At 43.8% G+C, this 23,453-nt stretch overlaps 1 protein-coding gene across 1 annotated transcript in view; it reads right to left on the reverse strand.

The window, feature by feature from the left end:
- ZNF385B (zinc finger protein 385B) overlaps positions 1 to 23,453 on the reverse strand; it is a 270,256-nt gene that overhangs the window by 75,937 nt on the left and 170,866 nt on the right. The window contains exon 3 of the mRNA XM_015420146.1: positions 9,669 to 9,779. Coding sequence (XP_015275632.1) covers positions 9,669 to 9,779 — 111 coding nt within the window. The remainder of the gene's footprint in view (positions 1 to 9,668; positions 9,780 to 23,453) is intronic.

Genomic DNA, 23,453 nt, shown 5'->3' on the forward strand with positions numbered 1-23,453 from the left:
TTGAGTGGCCACTTTTTGTTGACTCTGCTTTCGGTGTTGCGTGCTTTAAATAGCTGAGCTGGGTAGGAAGGATGACTGTTGCGGGCCTTTGAAAACTGCCCCCCCGCCCAATTAACTTGTGAAAGCCACTGCCACAAGATGTGGGTGGGAAGTTTGGGGGGGGGGGACCCGTAGAGATGAAATATATTGTGAACTTAATCAAACTTGCGTTCAGGGACACTGAACCTCTTAATATGAAAGGCTGTTGAGAGAATGGGGGAGGGCAAACAGCTCTTTGAGCTTCCAGAGGCCTCTGGAAGGCTGCAGTTGGGAACAGAATGCTAGCTGCTAGCTAAGAACCTTGAATCTGGTCCAGCGAGGCATACATATTGATGCTCTCTAGTGTGTGCCTAGAGAGCATACAAACCTGACTTACCCAAACTTTCCAAGGAGATGCAAGGCCATTGTTCACATTAGTGTTTGTCAGTCATTGTCATGATTTAATTTTATGGATACTTTGGACATATAGAGAGGATAAACGAAAGGAGATGAAACAAGTATACAAGGCGAGTGTGGATGGGAGAGTTGGAAGGGGTCGATCTCAGCGAACGTACCTCAATCAGACTGAGGACATTTTTAGCAAAGGCCAGTTTAGGAGTACCGTAATTAAGTTAATAACAATGTACCTACCTATATAGTTTAAGTTTAAAAAAATTGGCTCTCAAAATAAATTTCAATCGTTGTACTGTTGATATTTGGCTCTCTTGACTAATGAGTTTGCCCACCACTGGTATAGAACAACTTCATCAGATCTTGGAAGCTAAGGAAATTTGGTACTGAGATGGGAAACCATTGCCCCTTTGGTCCTTGCCTTCCTATATGATGTATTTATTATGCTAGGGCTCTAGCTCATTTTAATGCTAATCCCTCTGAAGTATTGCGTGGGAGGCTTTGTAATATTCCCTATTCAGCTCATCTTTGTCGTGGCTGAGGTAAAACTGATACTTTACCTCATAAAATACTGGAATGCTCCTCTTTTACTGTTTTTAGGAATTGCTGGATTTTGGGTTTTGGTCTATGGCGGCGCGCTGAGCAGTCGCACCTCCCGGACCTCCCGGGGGGTGAAGCTGCGCTCTGGCCAAAGGAGGGTGTGTGTAGGATCGTCACCCCCCCGAGACCCGGCTGAAGGGGCTCTGGCCATGGGACTCTTGAGGGATTGCCTCTTTGCCGGCGCGATGCCGGGGAATTGAGGCGCTTCTCCGTCCTGAAGGTTCTTTGTGCTATGAGACCGAATGGAACCAAGCGACGCTGACCGGGCAAGCGCAGGAGGTCGAGCAAAAGAAACAGAGCTTAAACGAGGCCTGAGGACCAACTATGAACGTGAGTTCAACCTAAGCGTTTAAATAAAAGGAAAAGAAAGCTCCCCAAACCCCCCACGGAACAGAAAGTGAGGCGAGCGGGGGAGGGACACCTCCCAAACACACGTACTTAAAAGTGAATTGGGGGGGGGGGAGCGGAAGAAAAATCGAATGAAACTGTTAAGAAAGACTTACCAAGACTTACCAAGTAAACAATCCACAAAGATGGCGGGGAAGAGGATGGAGAAAGAGAAACTTTTAAAAGCGAAAGGGACTGAGAGCCCAAGACCGGAAGCCACCAGCGAGCTGGCAAAGACATTGACGGAATCCATGTGCCCTCTGCTGGACCAGATGAAGAATCTCAAGCAACAGTTGTCAACAATGAATCAATGTATCACCACCCAGCAAAATCAGTTGAGTGAGACACTTAAAATGATGAATCAAACAGCTGAGAAGGTGAAAGAAGTGGACGCCACTGCACAAAGGTGAAGAAGAAAGTACAAAAGCTGGAAGAGAAGCAAATCTCCATGGAAGATCAGCTGTTACAACTACAAATGGAAAAAGCTAATTTGATTCTTCGCTTTCAGGGCCTTCCAGAGACTAAATGAGAGAATCTGAAGAAGATGAGTGAATTATTGGCCCCAATGGCCAAGATGAAGACGGAATCTTTGCTGAGCAATATGGATGTGGCCTACAGGTCATATTCAGGATATATAAAGAAAAAGAATTTGCCTGGGGAAATAGTGATAAGATTCTCAAAGAAATGTGTGAGGGATGCAATCTTGAAAGCGGCATCTGGAGCTCCTTTGAAAGTTGGAGATAATGCTATCAGAATCTTAAAAGACATTCCATTTGTCTTTTTCTCCAGACAAATGCAATTGGATACAGATGGCTAACACCAGAATGCGTGATCTTCAAAATCAAGGATAAAAAGGAAAAGATTGACTCTGTTCAGAAAGCACGGAAATTTTTGAGAGTCCAGATGGGAGAGCCAGAGGAGGAAAAAAAAGAAGGGATGTTGTAGTTTGTAGTCTTTATAAAAATGCAATAAAAAAATCCCCTCCGGAGGGCCAAAAAAAAAAAAAAGGAATTGCTGGATTTTAACTTCTTCATCACGTTTATCGTTCAATAATCTTCAAAGGGATGTTATTCCCTAGGTGATGCTAGACCGTGATCCAGATATAATCTTATTGGTTGCTAAATTCCTATCATATTTTCCTTTAGAAATTTAGTACCATTCTAGTCATTGTTTAAGATCTATTGATCAAAGGAGCCGTGAGAAGGCAAGGAAAGGAAGGATGGGAGACCACTAAGGAAGACTCTACAGAGGGAGGGAATGGCAAGTCACCTCTGCTTCTCACTTGCCTTGAAGCCCCTTGCTGGGCTCACCTTAAATTGGTTGTGACTTGATGGTACTTACGTATATACTACACGTCAGTCTTTGTAAAGAAGCTTGTTTACAAGTCCTCCAAGGAAAAAAAAGAGCTCAGCAATGGGGGACTTGATAGTTGTTTTGGAACAGCAAAATACAAGAAGAAGAGTTGGATTTATACCCCGCCCTTCAGTCAGAGTCTCAGAGAGGCTCACAATTTCCTTCCCTTCATCTCCCCACAACAGACACCCTGTGAGCAGTGTTCCCTCTAAGCTGAGTTAGTGTGAGCTAGCTCACAGTTTTTTAGCCTCTGGCTCACAGAGTTCTGTCTTAGCTCAGGAAAGATGGCTCCAAAGCAAACTAATTTATGCAGTAGCCAAATCGCTTGCTCACAACTTTAATGCCAGTAGCTCACAAAGCAGAATTTTTGCTCACAAGACTCCACAGCTTAGAGGGAGCATTGCCTGTGAGGTAGGTGGGGCAGAGAGAGCCCTGAGAGAACTGCTCTTGAGAGACCAACTCTGAGAGAACTGTGACTGGCCCAAGGTCACCCAGCTGGCTGCATGTGGAGGAGTGAGGAATCAAACTTGGTTCTCTGGATTAGAGTCCGCCACTCTTAGCCACTACACCCAACTGACTCTCAAGTACACAATCTTAATCTCTTCTTTGAGTTGGTGATGTATTAGCAATCTCCTGATGAAAACAGGATGATGGGCGGTTAGTTCATTCAAGGCAGGACAACCTGAAAACTGTATGATTGGTCAAGTGGTTTGGACAGTCACAGTAAAAATTCAGACATCATAGGGTTGGACCTGATGACTCCCTTCCATCAAGTCCTTCAAGGCTTTCCTCCACCAGAAGAAGCCTTTCCCTCTGGAAGAAAGCTGTGGCAGAAGAGTCACAGGAACCAACTAATACTAGGGTTCAATTTAGCATAGTATTTGATCTAAAATCCATACCTAAATGCCCGCGTTTGTATATCCACAGAAACAGTATACAGTTTAATGCAGATTATTAGCAGAACATGGGGAACAAAGCTCCCCTAAGAAAAGTTGTGCTCAAGTTTATCAAGATGCAGTATTGCAGAACACTAGCAGAGGGAGTCTGACTTCAAAGGTGAAGTCAAAGAAGGAGGTGCTTTTATTCATGTAAGAGCATTCATATAATGTTTCGGAGGTGTTCATAGTACTGCACATACACAATCTTACTGTGATCCTTACAACAACACGGTGAAGCAGGACACAGTAATTATTATTAGGAATACTGCGGATGAGGTGCTGAGTCCTAGGAGGATTGCCAGATGGTGACTAGCACCTGGTGGGAGACGGGGGTGGAGAAATCATGGGGGCAAGCATGTTGACAGCATGATGTCACTTCCGGGGCTAACCTGGAAGTGACATCATATATCTCTAGGATTCAGAGGAAACTCTATGGTCAATGTTATGGTGATTTTTGCTTTATTTCCCCCCTGCTGGCCTACTGGGCACTGGCAGGGGCCAGAGGCTGCCAGCGGGAGATCTCCCACTACAGCAGGAGACCTGGCAAGTTCGCAACCCTAAGTCCTAGAGAAGCCAGCTTACTAAGTTTATTTATTTATTTCCATTTATATCCCGCCTTGCCCGGCAAGCAGGCTCAAGGCGGCGTACAATGAGTCAAAAGTACAATAAAACACAGATAAAAGTCCATGCAGAGACAATGTCTCATTAGGTGGTTAATCATTTAAAGGAGTCATGCAACAGAGGCAGGCAATGGCAAACTACCTCTGCCTTGGAAACCTTGCCGGGGTTGCCATAAGTCAGTTGTCGCTTTTGCTGTCAAGTCACAGCCGACTTAGGCGACCCAGAGGGTTTTCAAAGCAAGAGACATTCAGTGGTGGTTTGCCATTACCAGCCTCGGCGCCATGACCCTGGTATCCCTTGGTGGTCTCCCATCAGAATACTAGCCAGGGCTGACCCAGCTTAGCTTCCGAGATCGGATGAGATCATGCTAGCTTGGTCAGGGCAGTGGCGATGCTGTGTTGGGAAAATCAAACAAAGTTGCCTAACTTGTTCGACCACATCTTCGCATACTTTGTTTTGACAGGATTACTGGATTAGCCCCATGGTATGCCAGTAAATTGTCTTGAACTGTCCTGGCAGATTTAGCTGTGTGTTTTAGCTTTATACTTCCTGAACTGTTTTGTTAGGCAGCTTTCTTACTGGAGATCATCATGGAAGAAGGAACTTCAGGGAGAAGAAATGCCTAGCCTCTTGCCCTGAGGTAGCCTACCATCCCCAAGGAGTCTTGGACTCTTAGTAGTCATCCTTCAAACACCTGGAACTTAGGGTGCTTTTTTCCGCCAAGGGCATGAAGCAAACCAGTAGATTGTAGTTCCTTTCATTCTGAGCAGTTCCCTCTGCAGCCTGAATGCCTGTCCCATCAAGGCAAGTAGCAGCTCCATGGGGCTATTTCAGATCAGGAAAACAACATAAGGGAGAAGGGCTTAAACCCAGAGGTCAATTCGGGGGGGATCGCAGTTCCCCCGGGTGAGGTACAGGGGGCGGGGCACATGACAAAGCCCCGCCCCCTGCTTCCGGCCACCCCGCTTCCAGCCCTCATTCAGCCAGGAGGAGGCAGGAGAAGAGGGAGGGTAAGTTGCTTCCTCCCTGCCTGGGGCCAGGGAGGGCCTTCGCGGGGCTTTTTTGCACTCCCACCGGCCTTGCAGGTCCACCGCCGGGCCCCTCATGGGGCTCGGCAGTGGAGCTGCAAGGCCGGCGGCTGAGTTCCCCTAGCTCTTTTTCTACGAAACGACCCCTGCTTAAACCCCCCCCCCCCGAAGCCACAAACCAGTTTAACTGAGCTCCTGAGCACGAGCTATATTAAAAGAAAATAATGGCTTTGAAGGTCATAGAATGTCTATGCGTGTTTGGGCTCTCAATATGGTAGAACAATATCCTAAGATGGTGGACACTGTTTCTGCAATCTGCCTAGGGTTGCAAGATACCTACCTGGAGCCCCCAGGAGACTTTGTTGGGGAAGGGCATGGGGAAAAGGACATTATCAATGTGTTAGCATCACTTTCAGGTAAAGCTCTGACGTCACCAATATGCTAGAGTTGGTTATCTATGGTTTTATCATAAAAGGTAAAGGTAAAGGTTCCCTTGCTTGAAAGCCAGTCGAATCCGACTCTAGGGTTGCGGTGCTAATCTCCGTTTCAAAGCCGAAGAGCCAGCGCTGTCCGAAGACGTTTCCGTGGTCATGTGGCCGGCATGACTAAACACCAAGGCGCACGGAATGCTGTTACCTTCCCACCAAAGTGGTACCTATTTATCTACCTGCAATTTCTTGCTTTTGAACTGCTAGGTTGGCAGGAGCTGGAACTTGAGACGGGAGCTCACTCCGCCATGCGGCAACTCGGGTCTTGAACTGCTGAACTACTGATCTTCCACAGCCTGCAGCTCAGCGTCTTAACCACTTGAGCCACCGCAGCTCCCTGGTTTTATCATAGAGATGGGCAAAATCCTAGCATGTTGGTGATGTCACTTCCGGCATCAATGCATCAGTGAGGACATCCTTCAACTGACAACATTTTCTCCCACTGCTCATTTGAGCACCCTCATGGAATGGGGTTGCTCTGGTGAGGGTCTGCCCACCAAAACTGGGCAAATGGCACCCCTATTTCTGTCTACCTCAGTATGCTAGCTATGGACATAACTGCAGCTACCTACCTGGACTTCTTAAGCCTTGCCAATGACCTAATTGAGATCCTGAATGCTGACTGTTTTGAACTTTTGTCACTAATGGCTAGAAATGGTGGTTAAATCAATTTTTGAACACTCTGCAAAGTTCTAAAACTGCTTGAGCGCCTCAGGCAAGTTTCTATCCTTTACCCTAACTGCCCTTGCAAGGTTCTTGTGAGACTACAATACTACTTCTGAACAATCTGTAGGAAGGAAAGGAAACACAGACAGTTAAATACAAACAGGGCCTGTTCGTGCTTTAATTCTTAACTTTGATTTAGAAGAGTTGCCTATTTGCTTTTTATGTTATATTTCATATCTGTTAATAGCAGTTCAGCAGCATTAATGACTGTCTTCAGTGGGCATAATAATGTTTTAAATGTATTGCACAAGGTAATTAGTTGCCTTGAGGTTAACACTAAAGGAAATGTTAATCATATGTACACTTATAATGTGCATCCATTTTATGTGGGGTTTATGAAAAGGCTAATCTGAGCAGAATCGGTTGCTTGATCTGAACTGTTTTAGATAGAGCAGAAGCAGCTTCACAAAACTGATGTCATGGAATTTTTTGATAAAATACTTTAATCATTTGCATTTAGATAATCAAAGAAAACAGTTGGGCTGCATCTCCACAACCCTGGGTATTGCACTATAACAATAATGTACTCTCCTGGATGGTCTTGTCCATACATGAAAATCCTGTGGTGAATGATTACTAGTGTAATGCTACCGCAGTATTGAATGATGTGTGGATGCAACCCTAGAGATTTCTACTGAAAAGGAATCACCAATGATAATTTTTGTCCTGATTTTTCTCAAGTTCTTTGACTAGTCTAGTGGAAGTCACCTCTGAAATAAACAGAATACAAAGTTTACAATGACTACAGAGAGCAATCCCTAGAAGTCCCACCTTGAAGTTTCAAGTCTACCTAGAAGCCACATTTCCTGATTTACTTCTAAGCCCAAGCATGGGGAATTGATCTATGTGATTACAAGATGACTGTGCCAACCTTCAAAAGCACATACAGTAAAGCAGGATTATATCTGCTGGCCTCACTGTCCATGTATTCACTGCCGCCGTCACCAAACACTATCATCATTATTCTTGCCAGACCAATAGGTACTAGTGCTTTATACCATTTGGATTGTTTTCAGAAGGTTTTATGATTGTTTTAACGGCTATCTCTGTGTTTGAATTTTTTGTAAGCCACCCTAAACCTGCTTTGGCGGGGAGAGCAGGATATAAATTTGATAAATAAATTCAAAATATGCAGAGTGACTTACTGTCAGGTAGCTCTGCCATGCTCTTGGAATGTGTGGAGGGGGAAACCACCTTAGTTTCACTGTCTGCGTATTAGCTTTTCCTTGACCTTGGGATGCTACAGCTGCTCTCGGCTTCTGCTGGGAACCAACGGCTTTTACTTTTGCCCACTTTCTTTCCCCGCATACACAAACTTTGCTTATTGGCTTTGCTTGTAAGGGAGGGATGTTTGATCCTAGTATAACTCATGGTGCCTTACTGTTCCCTGGCATTCCTAATCCTGACACAAACAGTACAAGTCATAGTCCTGGTTTACCAATAAACAGAATTCTTCTGATGAAGCACTGTGTTGTGTGACCTATCGAACCCTGACACTTACGCATATGGGACCCTGCTTTTTACAAAGCTCATTGTGGGAGACCTTACATGCTCACACAGGTCTATACGTGCAAAGCTCACTGTGGTCAAATGTGTGGATGTTTGGGGCAGAGCCACACCAGTGATCCTACTCCGCTATATGTTTTTTAGATACTGGCACAGGCCCCACACAGTGAGAGAATCCTTGGCCCTCTCCAGTTTATTATGAATTTCATATTCACAGGCTGATCCTGGGCATTCCAAACTCAAATGAAGCCCAGAACCAAGTTTATAGTTTTACTGACCTAAAATATACTAAAAGAATTTGAGTAATTTGCACATGTTCCTGTTCCAAACAAACATAAACTGTATTTTCTTTTCTTTTAAAAACAAATGTTACCTGACTGAAACAGAAGAGAATTGTACATACTAGTCAAACTGGTCAGTGAATATAAAAGCTTAACCAGATAATGTAAATGGAATCTGGTGAACTGAAGGGTGGTCTGGGGTCATTTTCTACAATCAAGTCATTTCTGTTCCAGAAGCGCTAGCATTAGTTGCATTTGGAATTACAATGGAAGATCTACACATTGATGGATACGGTGCTTACAAAATAATTTATCTCACAGATTTCCCCAGCCATAAAGGGGGAGGAAGAAGAAGAAAAAGAGGAGTAGTAGGAGTAGATTGGATTTATACCCCGCCCTTCCCTCGGAGTTTCAGAGTGGCTTCCAATCTCTTTTCCCTTCCCCTCCCCACAACAAACACCCTGTGAGGTAGGTGGGGCTGAGAGAGCTCTTTGAGAACTGCTCTTGAGAGAATAGCTCCGAGAGAACTGTGGTTTGCCCAAGGTCACCCAGCAGCTGCATGTGGAGGAATGGCGAATAAAACCCAGTTCTCGTAGATTAGAGTCCGTGCTCCTAACCACTACATCAAACTGGCTCTCATGAAACCTCTTCCCCCATTTACTGACTTCAGCACAAGTATATCCCCATTTTTTAGCCAATCAGTTTTATTACATTACGACAACAGGAATATCATCTAATGGTAGAAACAGAAACAGTTCCAATTCTCAATGGTGTAATAGTGCCAATTTCATTTAAAAATGGTGACCATGGCAAGAAGTTTGAAGGGCTGACAACAGGAACTATGCCTTTCAACATGTGACAAAACACACCTTGTCCTGAGAATATGGAAAAATAATAGTGCAAGGGCTGTCCACACACCATAGATACTGCACTTCTATTCCACATGAAAGCAAAACAAAAAACAAAAACACAACGAATCAGGTCCTTAGGGGGGGAAATGGGAACATAATGGAGAAAGAACAGGAGAAAAGCAGATCAATGACAACAACATCTTGAAACTCTTGTTATTGCTGTTTGCAAAAAAGATAGCAATTGTATGGTGTAGAACCACTGTATCAGTCAGCAGAAAGCCAGAAGGCTGTCTGAGTCGCTGAAAACTGACTTTATGCTGGTCATAATGTTTGTGTGTACCAAGAGCAGCAGTGCACTGTTTTAAAATATATATGCATATAACTATATATACATATTTTACCTCATTAACACAGTAATACAAAAAAGGATACCCACAGAGTAGAGACAGAAGGTACTCACATCAGAGTTAAAGCGAAGCTGACAGACGTTGCAAGAAATGACTTGTTTCTTCTTTGGGGGAAGTGACACGCCAAATGTGTGGTTTATGACTGCTTTTTGCACTGGATCCATCTGGAGAGCAAATAATAAAACATTCAAATGATTATTACATAGGAATGCAAAATGAAGCAAGGAAAGCGCAAAACGAGGTTTGTTTTCCTTTGTTTTAGGGAGGGATGAAAAACATTTCGAATCTCCACAAACAAACAAACCTTTAAAATAATTAATTAGCACTGAGGATGGCAGGTAGGGATGAGGAAGGGAAGGCGATTGTAAGCTGCTTTGAGATTCCTTAAGGACGTGGAGATCCCCTGGAATTACAGCTCATCTCCAGACTACAGAGATCAGCTCCTCTAGAGAAAATGGATGCTTTGGAGGGTGGACTCTGTGGCCTTGTACCCTACTGAGGTCTGAGTCCTCCCCAAGCTCCATCCCCAAATCTCCAGGACCTGGCAACCCTAATGGCAGGACATTTGGAAAAGATCAAGAATTACAAAAATGATAGATCAGTTCTTTTCTTCAACCTTTGAAAAGACTGCTGCCAAGTTACTCCTTACTAGTACACTTATGCAAAACGACAAAAACCTTGCGACTTTGGCTGAACATTTATGAGTCTGAATAACTTGGGTGCCCTCCCAACCAGACTCTCACAAGTAGTAACCTTGAAACGGAGAACTAAAACCACCCCAGGGAGAGAAGGAAGATTATTTTTTTATGATTTTTATGGTTTTTTTAATGCAGGCTTTTAATGGAATGTTTTTAACTCATGTTTCTTGCCAAACTGGTCCCGCTAAATGGACCTAGATGTTTGAAAGGAAAGGGTTTTCCCATTTAGAAAAATGCAAACCATTTCTCTCTTTATAGTAAAATCATTATTTTCTATTTGCAAGAATAATAATAATTGTGAATTGCAAGCGAGCTACTAAAACCTCAGAAGTCACTGAGTCACTGAAGTCACAGAAGTGAAATTCCATCAGAGTGTTGTGCCTTGAATATATCCACAAATTTGTCAGGAGAAATAAGACATGATGCGGTCAGCAAACAAGAATTTAAGCAGAGGCCTGCCCGATCACCTCAACAGCTCATTCAAGTTCCACAATGTGATCATCCCCATCTTAGGTCTCTCAGATCAGCCACACCCTGCACTTTGGAAGAGGAGGAGGAAGATGATGAAGAAGACAACGACAACAAAGAGTAGTAGTAGTAGTAGGTGGTTTTTATACTCCGTTTTTCTCTACCCTAAGGAATCTCAAAGCAGCTTAGAGTCCCCTTCCCTTCCTGTCCCCACAACAGACACCCTGTGAGGTAGGTGGGGCTGAGAGAGCTCTGCAAGAACTGACCCAGCGTTACACAGGTCGATCCCCCAGATTAGCATCCACCACTCTTAACCACTATAGTGCACTGGCTCTCTATGGAATGGCTCCCTGGAGGGCATTAGATGTGCCTCCTCTTTATCAATATTTAAGAAGCAGTAGAAGTCTGAGGTTTTTAGATAAGCTTTGCAGTTGGGCTGATCTTAACACTTCGGGGCATTTTCATATGTGGATAGATTTTGATTTCACAGCTAGATGTTGATGAATTTTTATTGCTATAGAGAAATAGCAGTATATGATTTTTAGATATATATTTTTAAAACCCTCTCTGTAGAAGGCAGCCAACCAGAAGCTTCTAGGAAGGTTAAAAGATACAGAGCATGAAGGGAGCAACATGTTATTTGTATACAGCATTAGCAAGTGTACACTGTCTCTGAATACACACCTACCATAACAGACATGTCCTTCATCAATATGTATAATCCTTTTTCTTAAACCCATTTCAAACTCCCACCAATTCCAAAACTTAGTGATATGAAGAATTATTTCACTTTACCTGGTCTATTGCTTCTTATACTTTGCACTATATGACCTCTGAAGAAGGCTCTTGTGAGCCGAAACGTGTCAGGTCATACACTGTTCTCTTTTGTGTTTATTTGTAACCTTGTACATTTTATGAGGTTTTATTTGGGCCTCTACTAGGTTTTTATATGTCTTTGTAATAAAGACTCTTTTGTACACTTACTTAAAAAAAACTTTTTGGTTTTCTAAACTTCCTTTGGAGGTTTGTGCTTTGTTGGTTTTGATTCCCCACCCCCTCTTTTTTGGGGTGTCTATATCCATTACCATCAGTTTGACTGGGTGAACCTGATGTCTGACAGAAAACATTCTATTTTTCTTCACTCCATTCGTAATTTTATATATCTCTTCTATTCTCCCCTGCCCTTCATATATTTTATAAGCTAAAATGTTTAATTTTTAATACTTCTGTGACTTATTCAGCAACAAATTATATTGGATATACTGGAAATAACCACAGCGCCTTTTCAGTAAAGGACTACGTAAAGTTTCTAATGGCTGGCACAAGATGAGTCTCTTAAACATATGCTTTGGGCCTGTCCAGTTATTTGGTCTTTTTGGGAGGAAGTACTTACTCATATCAGTTTTGTATTAGAATGTTTTTTTCAGGATGCTAACGTACTTTTAAACTATTTGTCTGTCTCTTGGTGGTTAACTGATGGTCAACAAGAATGGACTCTTTGTGCCTTAACTGTCGCTAAAAGACTTATATTACAACACTGACAGATAAAGGCCCACCTCCAGTCTTTCAGTGGATTGAGGAATTTATAAGCTTATCAACATTTGAACATATTGTATGGAGATGACAACTGTGTATGGACATATTTTTAGATATTTTGACCCCTTCTATACCGACCTACCACCATTGTTGTTATATTTTGTTGCATTTTTTATTTCTTTCAGTTAGGAGGTTGATTTATAACTAAAAAGAATTAAAATTAAGAAAAAAAAATCAACTTCTTCAGTTAAGAAAGGTGCTTTCCCCTTGGTCTCAGAAGACACACAAACAATTAACTGAAAAATTCATCCTTTATGAGAATATTTGTTTTTAAGTGGGCACGTTTATACTTCTTTCCTACTAGGAAAAACTGACTCATATTCCCCTAGGTCTTCCACATAGAATCAACAAGTGATGCAATTCTACCGAACATTCAGACAATGAATTTTTAAAACAACTTTGTGAAAAACAGAACAGACAGTACTGATATCCAGGGCTGATAAAACAGACAACATGCAACTCTCTAGCAATATCCTGAAACCCTGGATCAGTGAGTTATTTTGCGACTTCTTTCCGAGATCAAAGGTATTAAAGTGTTTCAAACATGGGCCATTCAAAAGCTTTTCGGGTGCCAGCCCTATTTACTACAGCACATACTAACACCAGAAAGCACATTGTTTGTTTTACAACATACTTATCATACTTATACAACATACTTATTAAAATAATGCAGGGGTCATTTCGTAGAAAAAGAGCTAGGGGAACTTATTAGCATAACTCATTAGCATATGCCACACCCCCTGACATCAGGGGCCTGGCGGTGGACCTGCAAGGCCAGCGGGAGTGCGAGGAAGCCCCACCAAGGCCCTCCCTGGCCCCAGGCAGGCAGGGGTGGGGAGAGGCGGGGAGGAAGCAACTTACCCTCCCTCTTCTCCTGCCTCCTCCTGGCTGAATGAGGGCTGGAAGCGGGGCAGCCAGAAGCAGGGGGCGGGGCTTCGTCATGTGCCTTCCCCCTGCACCTCACCCGGGGGAACTGCGTTCCCCCGCGTTCCCCCCCGAAATGACCTCTGAAATAATGTATTATAACAAGCATTGTTACAATGATATTTTCTCAGTCCATGAAAGCACCGAATAATAATAATATTAAGGCACAATCCAACCAGAATCACGGACTCCTGAGTGGGGCCTTGGCTCAGTGGTAGAGCATCTTATTGGCATACAGAAAGTCTACTCCCCGGCCTCTCCAGTTAAAAGGAACAGGTGGTAGGTGATGTGAAACACCACTACCTGAGACCCTGGTGAGCTGCTGCCAGTCAGAGGAGACAATACTGACCTTGATGGACTGACACTCTCATTCAGTATAAGGCAGCTTCATGTACTGATTTCACATGACTAACGCCCACTGAATTTAATAGTACTGCAAACTGCTTAATTTTGCCTGGATTGTGCACTTAGTATTATTTTGCATTGGGGGCTCAGCCTCACACACAATTGCTTGGTTAAGACACAGCAACACATAGGCAAGCCCAGAAGATCCTTTTATTTTTGGACTCCACCTCTCAAGTTTTGCAAGCTAATTAGATACTTCCGCTTCCATTGCAAACTATAGTCCACCATTACCTGAATTGGTAAACTATGGTTTGTGCCTTCCCTGCAAACCAGAACTGGAAACTCAGTTTTAATCCTGGCTTGAAGGACTGGCTAGATCAGACATAATGGTTTGGTGTGAAACCAGAAGTATCTGATTTGAATGGTTTGCATGGGACTGGGGGAGATTTTGAGGATCTTCTGGTTGATTTATGTAGTGGCATAAACTATGATTTTCATCCATTACTCAAGATACTGAATTGCCTAATGCTTCCCAGTGACTGTTCTGAGATTTAAACCAAGGACTTCTTAATTTAACCACACTGGTACATGAGCTTTTTTGCCATTAAATGTTACCTGTCCATTTAAAGATAAGTACCAAGTTCTAACACAAATAAAAGATGGCAAATAATACGTTCCTTGATCTTGCTATGAAAAGGAAACCCTTTTGTAATCAAAGGTGATCCAATCATTATATTTATAACTTGAACAACTGATGTTATTTTCTGTCTGTAATGCTGCAGGACCTAAACATGTTTGAGAAGCCAACAGATGCAAAGTCCTGCTCCCATGTTAACCACAGGTCAATAAATGGAAAAGAAACAGAGATAATAATTTCACATTGAAAACTTGACCCGTTTGTTGTTTTTATATTTCCACTGAAAACAGAAATCATGCCTGTGGATATACAAAGGTGAGAACTTCACTGAAGACTCTCTCTTGGCCCTTATCTTTTGTTGTTGTTCAGTCGCACAGTCGAGTCCGACTCTTCGCGACCCCATGGACCAGATCACACCAGGCCTTCCGGTCTTCCGCCGTCCTATCTATCTAGTCAAAACCAAAAACTGACAAAGGAAAGGGAAAATCAAATTAGTAGACTGCAACTCCTGCAGTTTGAGGGTCTGCCTCAGAATTTCTGCACTGAAGAATATAATCAAGAGTCACAATGGCTCACAATGAGGGCCACTTGCTAAATCCCATTCCTCAGCTGGTGCCCCCAATGAAAGCAGCCAGAATACCCTCATCCTACAGCTGCTCTTTACCATTGCTACGTTCTCTAGACCGTGGTAGGGACAGGCCCCAGAGGGAGAAGGGGAGTGGGTTGTAGTGAGGGTGGTGAAGAGAAGGTGGCTCAATGAAAGAGAGAGGCCCACAGATATCACCTTGTTTGAGTCCCCCATACAAAATCTGGAGCTAGCACTGCCTGTATACCACTTCCAGTAATGTCCATGGAACCTTTTTGAATCTCTGGACACTTATAAACTAGGTTTTAATTTAGTGGGTCCTCAAGGAGGATAACAAGTAAATTAAAACCTATGCAATTCAAAACAAAAATATCATAAAGTCATGAGGAAAACAGCAAACAATTCAAGAGTGCAATATTAAGGGCCAACTTCTATTTCACTCTAGTTCAGAAGCCTTCCAATAAAGTCTACAGCTCTCGAGCCTGTGGAGATAGCAGCAATCTCACTTCCTGCAGAAGGGATTTTCAGAGTCTTATGATGGCAGCTGGAAAAGACTTCCAAGCAACCTAACTTCAGCTGGGGTTTGTTTCCACAAGAAAGAACAAGGTACAGTTCTGGAAACCTGGGCAAGTTGACAGGTGGAATTAGTCTTTCAAGAACTCTGGACCAAAGGTATTTAGGTATTCGTCAACTAATGGCTTGAATTGAGTGTGGAAACAAACTGGGAACCAGTATAACAGCACACTAGCATACATCTTTTTACGAAATCCTACAGCTGCATTTCACATTGACATTTCTGAACAGTCTTCAAGGGCAACCCCATGAACAGCAGATTACAATAATCTAATTTGGATGTTACCAAGGAACGCTAAATTGGCTTTCACTAGAAATGGCTGTAGATTGGCTTTCAACAGAAACGGTTGTAGCTGGCAAACTAGGTTTAGCCAATGAAAGGATCTTCAGTCAATTTCAGACACTTGCATATGTCCAAGGTCAAAAAGAGGTATCTGCTGTCTACAAGCAGCCAGAAGCTTCCAATCTGATCTTTCACAGGGAATGTAACTCCATTACCTAATGAAACCCAAATAGTCATCATTTCTCACCATCTTGTCTGGATCAAGTTTCAATTTATTATCACTCAATCCAGTCCTTCACTGTCTCTAGAAACTGGTTTAGCACTTCTGCTGTTTCCCTGGCATTAGGTGAAAAAGAGAGAGAGAAGTGTGCGTGATCAGTAGACTAATTCTGGATGATTCCTCCTAGCAGCACAAAGGCTAAAAAGCATGGAGGAGAAGATTGAGCCTTGAAGTACCTCGGTAACCAGAGAACTGAAAGATGTCTCCTAATAATACCTGGAGCCTACCTTTGAGGAGGATATGGACCCAATGCAATACTGAACCTCCCAAGCCCATCCTGGCCAGACAGTTCAGAATGATACCATAGTACTGAAGGCCATCAAATATCACAAGTGGATAAGGTGGGATACACGCCCTGTGTTGACTGACCAATGCAGACCATCTGTCATAGTGAACAAGGCACTTTCCATATTGTGACTGGATCTGAATTCAGAGTGAAAGGGATCTAGACATTCAGTCTCATCCACAAATACATGTAGTACTTTAGTCACTATTCTTTTTAACACTTTCTGAAAAAACAGTTTTGAGACAGATCTACAATTGTTCAGATCAGTAGGCTTGCCAAAAAACCCTCCCCTCCAATGGGGGCAGGGGTTCCCTCAATTTTGGGACCCCAAATTCGTTGCCAGCCAGCTGGTTGGCAGGGAAAACCCCACCCCCAAAGAGTCCCGGAATGCCCGATGTGATAACATCACCCGGAGGTGACATCATCGCATCGGGCACATTGTGCGGGGGATGCTCTAGCATTTGGGTAAAAACTCTATACTGACTACAGAGTTTTTACCCAAATGCTACAGCGTCCCCTAAACCATGCGCCCAGTATGATAACATCACTTACGGGTGATGTCATCACAGCACACACACACACATTCCAGGTGCTGTGCTGGAGCCCCCTGCCGGAATCAAAATAAGATCTGGCAACCCTACATTTATTAAGTTAGCCTAGTGGTTCTTCTTGCCCTCCATTCCTCTGGACTCCTGCTATTCTACCACACCTGTTATACAGGGTTCCAATGGGACTATTTAAGATTCTAGATCAGTCTGTGTGAAGAGACACTCCCCTACATTTAATATCTGTCCTGTTTTGACTTCACTACTGCTACCGACCTTCTGTCTTCTTAGTGCTCTGACAGTATGTGGGTGAGCTTTAAGTCCACATCCTGGAAACACCTCTACTTAAAAGGATATTCGGTCCCCTTATTTCCATCCTTCCACTGATAGCCTTCTTCTCAAGCCTGAAGACAGACACTGCAGACTTGCCCACCTGAAGAGTCTGTAGACTATTTTGAAGGGATTCATTATGGTGCAGAGGTGCTTGGTTCTGTTACACTTCAGTGCCTACTGCAAGCTTCAGAAAACCCATAGAATGTACTGACCTACCATACTGGGGATACCTTAAATTGCATGAGGGGATTCACTAGGAACTTGGCTTTCTGCTTTTCCAGAAGAAGAAGAAGGAGGAGGAGGAGGAGGAGGAGGAGGAGGATGGATTTATACCCCGCCCTTCACTACTAGGGTTGCCAAGTCGACTTACCTGGAAAGCAGGGGGATTCTGGGCTCCGTCAGGAGTTTCCCCACACGCACGCTTTGCGAGCGCCACAACAACGTTACCGGAAGTGATGTCACTGCATCGTCCACGTTGGGGGCGGGGCACCGTGACTCGAAGGAAAACCATAGCGTTTTCCCTCGATTTACAGAGTGTCCCCCCACAATGTGGCCAGCGTGATGTCACCTCTGGGTGACATCATCATGCTGGGGACGCCCTCCGGCAGGGGGTGGAGTTTCCACTGGGGCCTGATCCACCGGCGGCAAGTAATGGGCCTCCCGGGTGGGAATTTACCCAACCCCAGCGGGGGCTTGGCAAGCCTATTCACTACCCAAAGGTGTCTCAGAGCGACTTACAAACTCCTTTCCCTTCCCTTCCCCGCCTTACAACAGACATCCTGTGAGGTAGCAACTGCTCCATGCATTCTCAGCCCTGCATTAATGACTGTACTATATGTTCCATGAATGTATTAGAGCAAGGATTGAGAGGAGAAACGAGTACGTGGCAAATACTATTGCATTCCATAAAGTTCTTAGGAAGGATGGACGATGGTCTGTGACAATAATTTCTGGCTAGGGTTGCCAAATTTAAATTTCCTACCGGCGGGGGATCTTCTTCCCGGTCCGGGAGCTGGTTGTGGATGTGCGCGCGCGCGCGCGCGCCACCAGGACGTCACCCGGAAGTGACGTCACACGCTGGGCGGGGCCACGCCGTTTGAGGGGAAAACAAAGAGTTTTCCCCTCAAATGGCTGCCATTTGAGAGTTTTCACGTCTCTTCCGGGTGACGCTCACACGGGGGTGGGGTTTCCCCCGGGCCCCGATTTCGGCGCGCCGGGAATCGGGGCTCCGAAACGGGGGATTCCCTGCCCCCCGGCTGCATTTGGCAGCCCTATTTCTGGCAGACCAAAAATACTGAAAACCAGTCTAAACTGTATCATCATACCACTGTGACATTAGGAGTATCTTAAACCAATCTATATGGACTACTATCACGGCAATTTTTTAAATTTTATTTTATTTATTTTTGCATTTTTACCCCGCCGTCCCCGCGAACGGGCTCAGGGCGGCTTACACAGGGGCACAAGCCCATACATAAAAAACAGTATAAAACAGTAAAAACTATTAAATCACGACAAAACAAATAAAGTGCTCCATACAAACAAGATGGTCTCTGAAGATGGTATCGATCATTTCATTAGGGTGAAATTGTCCTGTCGATGGTCCAAGCCAGTCCGGCAGCATCAGTGCCATGCAAAATTGTGGCAGTTCTTCCGGGGACCGCTCCCAACCCCGTTGTTTCAGTGGTGGTAGTAGTAGAAGTGGCGGCCCCTATATAAACGCATGGCAGAAGAGCTCCGTCTTGCAGGCCCTGTGGAACTGCATACGGTCCCGCAGGGCCCTGATCTCCTCCGGAAGCTCGATCCACCAGGTGGGGGCTGCCACTGAGAAGGATCTGACACTGGTCACAGCAAGCTTTGCCTCCTGGGGACCTGGAATCACCAGGCGGTGTTGTGTCCCCGACCAAAGTGCTCTTGGGGGTATATGTGGGGAAAGGCGATTCCTCAGGTAGGTCAGACCCTGGCCATATAGGGCTTTAAAGGTAAGAACCACCACTTTGAAGTGGATTCGGTACACTATTGGCAGCCAGTGCAGCGCTTTCAATCCAGGCTGGATGTGCTCCCACTTGGGGAGACCCATCAACAGCCTGGCCGCTGCATTCTGCACTAGCTGCAGCTTCCGGATCTGCGACAAAGGCAGCCCCATGTAGAGAGCGTTGCAGTAGTCCAGCCTTGAGGTGACCGTCACATGGATCACTGTAGCCAGGTCACCGCGGTCGAGGAAGGGAACTAACTGCCAAGCCTGCCTAAGATAGTAAAATGCAGATCTGTCAGTGGCTGCCACCTGGGCCTCCATAGTTAAGGAGGGATCCAGGAGCACTCCCAAACTCCTAACCTCCGATGCTGGTACCAACGGTGCCCCATCGAAGGTTGGGAGAGGGAGCCCCAACTCCAAACCGTGTCGACTCAGGCACAGGACCTCTGTCTTTGCTGGGTTTAGTTTCAGCTGGCTCAGCCTGAGCCACCCAGCCTCTATTCACCTCTAATTGGGCTTGCAAGGCTAGGATGTAGCTGAACCCACATTTGAATGTCCATCCCAGGGATGTACTGGTAAACCCAATGTGCTAAGCAGGGTTTCCTGACAGTGGGCCCAACAGTTCTGTGTTCTGATCTAGACACATCTACCAATCTCTTGAAGTACCTAACCAGGTCTTAATGAGTAGAGTCAATACCTGTTATTTCATCTTGTAGTGATCTACTAGTCTGTTCTGCCACATAAGATACTCTGCATCAAGTTCTAGCTCCATCTGATTTTGAAAGAAAAATGATTTTAATCCCTCAACCCTGTATTCCTCCTAGCCATTTAATTCACGACTGGTGTCAAACTGAGGTCTCTGTGGTTGTTTCAGCTGATCTGTTCTACTGCTAGCTTTACACCACTTAGACAACCCATTAGTATGAGCTTACAACCTGCACTCGGGACTCCCGAAGGAGAGCATTGCTAAGGCGACGTACTGAATGGACAAATAAGGGTACCTACTTCCACCTTCCTGGAACAGAATCACATGCCGATAATATCAGGGTCTAACTTGAGGTTACTGTAGATATTGAAGAATGTCCACTAAGCAGTGTGAGTATTGACCTGAGGGCTGAAAAGATAGTGCCCTATATGCATGTCCTTACAAACAATGACAGGACTTATGGATCCCAAAGAGAACTGACATCACTAGCATTTTTTTCACATTTATCTTCCTCCATTGTTCCATCATGGAACCCAAGGTGATACGTAGATACTGAGAGCCTCCCAACCAGGCTATATTTGCTTAGTCTCTGTAGTAAGGTTGCCATGGGAAGGAGCTGTGGCTCAATGGTAAATTGTGAGCTTTGTACAGAGAAGGCTTCAAGTTCAATTCCTGGCATCTCCAGTTGAAAGGAGCAGAGAGCAGATGTTAGAAAAGACCTCAGCTGGAGAGCCACTGCAAGTCTCTGTAGACCATACTGACCTTGACCAACCAATGGTCTGATTCAGTGTAAGGTAGACTCATATATGTTCAGTATTTTCATTTCTTTCTATTTTTACATATTGTCATTGTGATCCTTTCCACATTACCCATTCTTGCTGCTGGAGTTCCTGATCCGTTCCTTTTATGAAATTTTAAAACCACTTTAATGGTGATCCCCCCCCCGCACCATTTTGTGCCATCTATATGCTGCTATGTGCAACTGCCACAAAACAAAGTTAAAACTGCATTAATTTGACAGAAAATTTTGGCATGAGAAAATGATACGAGATGAAAATAAGGATCCAAGTTTGATTCATACAAGGAGAAGGAAAAAAAGGGGGAAAAGGGGAGTTTTTGAATGGAAACAGTGGGGAATGAGAATTTCAGTAGCATCCCCTGGTTATTATATCAATGGCCTTCCAGTCTTACTCTGAGTCTCAATATCTCTTAAACCAAATGTATAATATTTTAAAGAAAAAAATACTATCACAATTCTTCAGAAGCCAGGTGTCTAAATGTGGTACATTTTGTCTATTTCTGAGCACTGTTTTATTCATTAAATGTTTCCTAATTCTGAGTGAATGTTCTCTCTATTACAGTGTTCTGTATCTTTATTTATGATTTTTCAGCTCTGCTTTTCACTGTTTGGTTTTGTAGATTTGCTTGTTTGGGTACGCATATTGTATATATGTAATGCATTTATACATACAGTGTGTGTTATTTATACATATGATATACCTATAATAATTTAACACTGGGCAAAACGCATTGAAAAATTCACGCATTTTATGAGGAAGATTCAGTCTGAGGAAACAAACTAGCACTACAATAAAGAACCACAGGTCCAGTTCACACAAGCTATGTTGAAATAGGGATGTTCAAGTCAAAACAGAAGGAAGAAGAAATCTGAAATAACTCCTATTGGAGATAATTCCCATGGGAATCCAGTGTAAATGAAGCATACTTGTATCCTATTGATTTTAACAGAAAAGGTTCAAGCATTTGCTTCACCCTCTCGTTGGAATCAATGGATAAGAGTGCTTAATTTTGTCTGGATTGTGTCGGGAAAACTGAAGTATGGCATAAGTGATTTCTCCCCACACACCTGCAATTATATGAGTCAGGCAGCCAGTGAAATCAGAAGGTCTTACTTTCATGTAAATTTCTTATCAATCAGAATACAGGTACATGAGACTCCATCTTCATAGGATTAAGGAGTTCAACTAACATTATTTCATGTTGTAGATTCAGGATTAAGTTTTCTGTCTTCCAGAATCCTAATTAACTTCCAAATGGCAGACGAAAAGCATTTCACAGCTACAATGTGTTCTTTTGGGATCTTGCTGATCCCTTTTTTTGGGGGGGGGGGGCTTTTGTTATTAAAGCACCATATTTTAACAACCGCATGCAGCTAAGTAACAAGGTCTTAATGACAGAATATATATTCAAGAAAAACTTCTTGCACACAGAATGGAAATCTTCTATACAGAAATGGCTACACCTTTCAAACATTCACAGCATAATTAAAACATTTGCTCTTCGAGCAACAGTTCCTATTTTTAAAGTCTGCCGCTTATGGAAACAATTGTTCACTGTAGACCCCCCCTAAAGCAGCTTACTAAATCTGCACATGCAAAAAAAAAGTCTGAGATCTTTAATATCCAATTCTAACTCTAATGCTTCGTGTCGTAAATTATATCCAGCATTTGCTATTGCCTGTTCTTAGCGGGCAATGTAGCATACAGGTGATACACATACCCGACTGCACTTATGCAGCAAATTCTGCTTTTGGCAGGCAGCTTTATAAAAAACACAGTGCTTTTGAAAGGCCCCCTTTCCCCCCAATTAAACTGCTAATTACTAGACCCGCTAACAGCAAGCAGCGATGAAAAGTACCTGAACCATCTGAAGTGGCTGGCACCGGCAAAGAGAAGCAGCAGAAAAGGAAGGCTGCCGTCTGCAGAACTGTTTGAAGACCCAGCCGTGATCCTCCCGAGATTTCTTGGATAATAATCCACAGCGTTAACGTGAGGCAGTCGGTGGTTCAAATTAAAAAGGCAGCGCCACAATACAACACAGGCAGAGAGGAAAAGCCTCCGTTCCCCCCAACTGGAAGCAGTGCCAGGAGAAACTCTCAGACAAACAATACAGCTGACAGAGTCTCCGGAGGCTCAGCTCAAGCCTCCTGCAGGAGACGCTGAAGCTCCCTTTCCAAAGCGAGCGCAGTCGGCTCGCGAGTCATGGCTGGAATTCAAGAAAGTGTGGCATTAACAATTAATACCCTTTAAATATGTCGCAACGCTGGGTAGATTACACCATGTTTGAATAGTAAAACAGGACCGGTCTGCCAGAAGGTGAGTGCAGCGCTGTAAACTGATCTGGGCTCACTAAATAAAATTAAACATGCCACGATGAATAATTGGGGTAATTTGTTGATCCGGCCGTTGCTTGTTCGCTGCTCAGAGGAGTTCTAGTAGCATGTCAGGTACTAAGAGTTGGGGACTATTTAGCTGGAAATAAATTGCCAAGTATCCAGCCTAGCACCTAGTTCTGTTTTGGCTGTGCTTTTTGCTACAGGCAGAATATACAATTCGACACACTTCCCAGCGGAGGCAAGTTCTCAGCCGCACAGTGAGATTAAAACCTAATCTCAATTTAATCTGTTCTGTACACTCGGGTATGAAACCGAAGGATGGAAAAACCTGTTGAATGGGATCAATAAGACGATAGTCTGCAATGACCTGTTCTGTCTTCTGACTCAGACCCGTATGAAATGTCCTTAGTCATGTGATAGCACAATTCTATGCATATTTATTTAAGAAGCAAACCTTGTCAAACTCA

Source organism: Gekko japonicus, unplaced genomic scaffold (genome assembly GCF_001447785.1).
Source record: "Gekko japonicus isolate JY-2015 unplaced genomic scaffold, Gekko_japonicus_V1.1 scaffold51, whole genome shotgun sequence".
Classification (NCBI taxonomy): domain Eukaryota; kingdom Metazoa; phylum Chordata; class Lepidosauria; order Squamata; family Gekkonidae; genus Gekko; species Gekko japonicus.